Source organism: Pollicipes pollicipes, unplaced genomic scaffold, assembly GCF_011947565.3.
Source record: "Pollicipes pollicipes isolate AB1234 unplaced genomic scaffold, Ppol_2.1 Scaffold_3087;HRSCAF=3621_pilon_pilon_pilon, whole genome shotgun sequence".
NCBI lineage: Eukaryota > Metazoa > Arthropoda > Thecostraca > Pollicipedomorpha > Pollicipedidae > Pollicipes > Pollicipes pollicipes.
Window position 1 is genome coordinate 19,476,274 of NW_023596225.1, and position 6,354 is coordinate 19,482,627.

The 6,354-nt window shown below is 49.6% G+C and overlaps 1 protein-coding gene across 1 annotated transcript; it reads left to right on the forward strand.

The window, feature by feature from the left end:
• The first annotated feature begins 2,843 nt into the window (after window positions 1–2,843).
• LOC119090573 (flexible cuticle protein 12) lies at window positions 2,844–5,171 on the forward strand. Its single transcript, XM_037213401.1, has 3 exons — window positions 2,844–2,905; window positions 3,685–3,848; window positions 4,246–5,171. The coding sequence occupies exons 1-3, from the start codon at window positions 2,891–2,893 to the stop codon at window positions 4,538–4,540; spliced, it is 474 nt and encodes a 157-aa protein (XP_037069296.1). The 5' UTR covers window positions 2,844–2,890; the 3' UTR covers window positions 4,541–5,171.
• The last annotated feature ends 1,183 nt before the right edge of the window (window positions 5,172–6,354 follow it).

A 6,354-nucleotide genomic window follows, 5' to 3' on the forward strand; every position in this document is an offset into this window, starting at 1 on the left:
TCTCTCAAACTTTGGAGGGCTCGAGCTCAACCAAGCGGGCTGAAGCCTCCCTCCCTCAGCTGAACATGGAACTGGACCCTTGTACCGTACTTTCCAAGTTGCTGCGATTTCAAACGGTCTAAACTGTCTATGGAAGCCTGGGATTCACGGAGGCATGTCGGCGGATGATGAAGTCACGGACAACAAACCTGCGTATGAATGAAATCTCTCAAAAGCTGTCGTTGACGTCATCGACATGCAAAAATTCACGCAAAATGTTGAAAAGAATATTGGGAGATAGCATCACGCGCTATATTAATATATTTCCACCACTCCATAGGAAAGGTTGGGATAGGACCGGGTCAAAATAGATCAGAAGGGGCTCAGCAATGTTAGAATGGATCCCACTGCGACTACAAAGACAGACGAGGCTGGTGCTCGAGCAGCTGTACGACAATCGGGTAACCGTCCTAGACTGAATCGAACGGGTCCGGACTGTAACGCGGGAAATATCTTATTTGGGGGTCCTCAACGTGGGAGGTCCAATAATTGCCAGATACCCTGAGTCGCCTTAACGTGCCCCTTAGCTAAAGTGGGGTGAGAGTTCCCTTCCGCACTGGCGGCCCTAAATGTTCAAGCGCCCTTCCATAATCTTATAACGTGCTCTCAGCATAAGCTTTCATATCGACTTGCATTGTCAGAAGTCTGGACCAACAAAATAAGCCCCCGGTGTTCGTGATCTGGTCCCTCTCCTTTTTCAGCAAATGTTCCCGTGAGCAAGACTGGACCCATTGCCGATACAGGACCCCCTGTTAGGCAATGTGGGGCCCTGACTGACAAAATTTGATGACGCTATTTCGTGCCTTTGTGCGTATATCAAAAATATTGAAGGTTTCTTCCGTTTTCAGGTTGACAATGACGTCCCACGACTTTCGCTTGGCGTTGTGACGAATGGGACAAATGTATGAAGTCCGTATCCAAATTAAATGGCAGTCCATGGATGGAACCATGGCTCAATGGATGGATCAATGGCTTGGAGCGTGGTTCTAAAACTATGATTTTTGTGATCGGCTGACTTTTTATCTGGGGCTACACGGGGTGCCGTACGCAGGGTTCATCGCAAACCCTTGGTCAGTTGGTCGCTTGGATGAAAAGAAATCATGAAACTGATCACATTTTTTGTACCCGATGCCTAAGTCTAAGCGATGGCTTTTTACCATTCACCAATGCCCGATTTCCGCAAACGGAAGGAATAACCAAGCTCAGTAATTGGGCTCTTCCGTACCTCGACCCTACAGTGCGACTGAAGAATAGATAGATTTGTAATTGTACTAATTAGAATTCATGAACCACCAGTGGGGAATCCAGAGGGAGGGGCAAGGGACCATCGCCTTCCTTGGGTCACCAAAATCCTCTTTCCGCGTCTACACAACTTTTATTTTCAAGATGCATCAAGGTTCAGGCGAGCCACAATTGACCCTAAATCATCAAGTTTAACATGCAAACTAAAAAACTGACGTTTCGAAGTAAAGCGAGCTAAATTCGGCGGACTATCCCGGTTGAAGACATTTTACCAATTAAAAAACAAGAGTCACAAAATAAAGTGGCCGACACCGGGGAATTCTTTGTGAAAGGCGGGCGGGCACCAAGTCCTAGGGATTACCACAATGAAGCGTGGTCCACCCCCTGACAAAACCCTGGATCCCTACCTGTATACCACTTCCATGCATTGGAAAGGCCTCCACCTTTCGCGACATTCCTACATCCACACCGAGACACAGCCTTTTGGTTAAAATCTATACTTCGAATTTATGGTAACTTTCGGACCTTGATGGACTCCCTTCCAACATTTTTGGGTTGAGGTTCCTGGAACGGTTGACACCGCTTAGCTGTCTACTGGTTGTTAGGGAAGGACTGTTGAATGCAAGAACACGACGAATATTCAGGTTGCTTGGAATTCTTACCTACAAGATGGCCAAATGGCTTTTTCTTGCGCCTTCTGACTGTCTCGGATATTATTTCAGATACTCGGCCGTCCTGTTGCTGCCGCCATCGTGGACTAGATGGGCCATGACTCCCTCAAGACGTCCAGGACTCTAGGACACTGAACCAGCAGTGTGGAATGAGGCGAAGCCTGCGCGGCTGGCCAAGAATGCTAATATTCCAGTTGAGGCGAAATAGCCTCAAAGTCAACTGGGTCCAAAGTGCCCGAGAATGTCCGCGCATTTTGGGGTCTTGAACATTCCCTGGCCCTGAAGGTCCTGTTGATTACCTTGAAGCCCGTTCCGTTATCTCAGCTGGTCAGAGCGTCTGCCTTCCGATCCACCCACCTGTGGCCGGGCGGGTTCAAGTCGCTATTTTTTTTTCTTTTTTCGAGTCGCTTTATTACGCTCACTTTTTGCCCTTGACATGCATGGCCTGCGGCCGGTGGCAGCGGCCGCGCTAAAGGTCAGATGACGTCAGAAGATAGGTCGGACCATGTCAGACATTCCGGCATGATACATTTCTCCCCTAAATTTTGCCGATGAACTGGAGTTGCGCGAATCAATGGTAAGGGCCAGTGCTCACTCAACAAGTACCGCTTAACTTGAGCTCTGGTCCCAGAAGCCCATCCATTCAAAAACATTCGGATAAAATCTTTTTAAAAAGCTATCGTGTGGCCCGTCTCTACCCCTGGTGGCTGCTGCTACACGGGCCACACCAGTTCAGCTGACTAGGGAGGTTGAACAAACAATGGGCCGGCCCCTGCCGGCCTCCATTGTGCAGTCGAAACCACCAGCCCTCGTGTCAAGCGGCATCTCCTGCGCGGAGCCTACTTAAAGTGAGCACCCCTCCGTGCAGTTCCCACACGTCAGTGTCCGAGGCGTCAGGTACCGTCAGCGGCGCATCGCCGGCATCTTCGTACGACGCGATGGCGACCAGCTTCGTGAGTAGCCGTTAGATGACGTTAGGTGTTTTGAGAGCTGGGTGCGCGATTGGCGAAACCGTATGCTTGTTGTGGAAAAGGTTGCGATCCACCTACCTAAGACCAATCGAACGGGGTTACGAGGGACACATAGTGATGCTGCCTCTGCCCCACACCTGTTCCGGTCGGCTACCGTCAATTATGAGTGGTGTACTCTAGTGTTAAAAGGACAATATATATATATATATATATATATATATATATATATATATAAATACTTATATAAGCTATTGCATACACATATTGCAAACACCGACCTGTAACGAATTGCCTCGGTATGTTGTTATTGCACGCCAAAACAAAGACCAACAAGGTAGCATTGAATTTTTAACGCGAAAATCGGAGTAAAGCCACGGTAGATACACCCACCACATTGACCCATTACACACCCCATGCCAGCAGTTAAACGTGTGAACCTGTCACCACACGAGGCGGCGATCGCCAGCTCCATGTCACGTACGATGGCCAGGCTCCTGTCTCCATTCTGTCAGGCTGTATTTCTGTTGTTTGTTCCTTTTTCAAACAAAATTGGGCAAATCTCGGACCCAACTTTTGATGTGCCTTCATTCTCGGTTATTCTTCGACGTCAGTTTAGTGGCCTCCAAATCAAACTTGACAAGTCAAACAGCCGGTATTGTTAAGTCCAGTGATGCTTTCTGACGGGTCTGCGCCGACAAGCGGCCTGACAGACGGGCTCGATATTGGGCCTCCCCAGCCGTCACTTCTCGCTTCATCCCCAGTGTTTACTGATGGTGTCGGCCGCCGCCTGCGGCCTCGGTGCCGACGCCCGGCCGCAGTACGACAACTTCAACACCATCTCCTACATCTCCGGCTCGGACGCGCAGGCGACCATCATCGAGGAGGAGAACCAGCCGAACGGCGGCCTTGGCAACTACGTCTACAGGTGTGACAGCCCCCCCCCCCCCGCCGCTGCATGCTCGCGGATGGGTGGGGCTGCACGGACTGGATGTTGGAGAGGGCCACGCGCTCCCGCCTGTATTGGTGACCCAGCTCAATTGTTTGCCATGTTTGTTACTCATTTCTTAGTTTTGCCCTATTCCTGTGTTCAATTTGCGTTTGTCATCTTTTATAGCGTTAAAGAGCTGGCGGTAACCTTTGTGTCAAGACATGCAATGTTATCTATTTGTTAAGGCCGCCAGTTATGCCGTGAAAGCGCTCAATTTTGGCTCCGTTCCGATAAAAACATATGCATTGATTTACCCATTATCGAACTATCTCAGTGTTCAGAGCCGGCCTGTGCCACGGCCTATCTAAGCTACCGCCGCTGCCGCCGCCGGCAGGTATACGACCTCGAACGGCATAAGCCAAAACGAGGAAGGCATTTTCGAGCCGGGCACCGAGCCGGAGACAGGCGACATGGAGGTGGCCGGCTCCTACAGCTACGTCGACCCCAGCGGCATCACGCGCACCGTCACATACACGGCTGGCGTGGACGGCTTCCGCGCGCAGGGCGACCACCTCCCGACGCCGGTGCCGACCCAGTACCCGCTACCGCAAGTACCGGCGCGCGACGGCGGCGGCGGCGGCGGCGGTGGGGCGGCGCTTGGGGGCCAAGGATTCGGCGCCGGCCGCTGACTGGCCTCACTGGCAGGGGGCACGTGTGCTGGCGGAACAGTGAACGGACGGCGGGGAGCTGCGACGGCATTATCGCGACTGATGACTGATAGGATGCAGACGGGAGGATCGGGTTGTATGTATCGCGGGGATGTGTTTGGCCGGTCATGATGCGAAGCGAACGTGCTCGGTTTGCGAAGAGATATGCTTGCTCTTGTCTCTCCAAGTGCGTGACGCGTAATTGGTTAAAGACAATATCCACGTAGGGTTTGCGGCAGGTTTAGTTCGCAAAATAAGTCGGAGGTGGGAGTGGGGCAGTGAAAAATGATGAAAGCAATCACCAAAATACGACAAAAACTGATTTACTCCCGGATTTGGTCCACTTTCTTCCCAACGTTCTGCGGGGTCTGAACCACCGGCTGAATAGGAAAAAAGCATACCCCCGGTTTGCAGTCAACGTTTCCAGCATGGTAGAAGCAGACGTGCCTCGGTATTGTTTCCCAAAAGCTTCATTTCACCATCCCTTAGAGCAAGTTGCTGTCAATATTGCAGTGTTTTGTGCATTTATCACCTATAGCACTGAAGACGCAGTTCACCATCCAAAACGACCATTCAAACATTGGTATTGTGCATTATCAAATACAACCTTAAAATGACGAAAACCTTTGCTTTTTCGCATAATGATTCGTCTAAAACTTATCGTTTTCGCGTGGTCGGGTAACGAGAAAACATTTTCCTTTCAAATGATGTTGTATGAATGATTACACCTCCCTGCGTTCCTTATGAACACTTTTGTGGATAAGTGCTTTGTCTATTTTCGTCACATCCAGAGTTATCAACCAACTGCCAATACATTCGCAGAGTAGAAGTGGGCAGAATCTGAAGCAAAATGGCAAATACCTAGGCTCTCATCTCGAAGGCGACACAACGAATGCCTGAATCATGCCGTGCCAAACGACATGAGGCGAAACCTAGAAAAAGTAAGAGAAATAAAAAAATGGGACAAACGAAGACGAACAAAAACTGAAATGGGAAGAAAGTATGCCGCTCTATTATAATTCGTCGTTTCCGCCTTAGTGATTTTCATTAAAGGGAACGTTCACATTTCAAGATGTTGAACAAGGCGTGAGATATCATGAAACAAGCTCTCAAAACTATTGGTATACTTTTTTGGTGGAAAAGACTGCTCTAGACAGCACAATTCTCTGTTTAGTAAATATGCTCCTCGATGTGCCGTAGTTTGATCACGGTATCGTACCTTGCACAACATTGATTGACAGCCAATTGGCGGCCGTTATATTTGGAAACCGCGCTCACGAACGCCAGATATGGACGCTTAGAGTCATATTCTTTGGCCCTGTTAAATGTCGTTATCATGGCATGAATGCCAGCTGACTTTGAAATATCCTTCCGGCATACCTTTCCCCATTTTCGCGAGAGTGCAGCTCAGACGGGTGAAAACCACATATAAATGTGGAACATTCCCTTTAACGTTTTCCCGTGGGTCCGCGGGTTTTTCTTATTCATCAGTAAGGCACTTGACCGCACTTAATTTATATTTGGTTTACGTTTTGACATTGGTGTCACTAATACCAGCGCCGATTTGGACATGCTTGTAATGTAGACCGCATTGCCGTTTCCTGTCAAGCCCACTTGCATCTGTTCACAAACGGCCTTGATTGACATGGAACGTCAGACCGTGACGTTGCGTGCATACGCGCCGGCTCGACCAAGGACATGGGCAAAGTCGATCTGGTTGTCCAGCCGTCACGTCGTTCAGATCATCCACCCGGTCAGATTAGGACATCCCCACCCAATCAGACGTCGTTCAGATC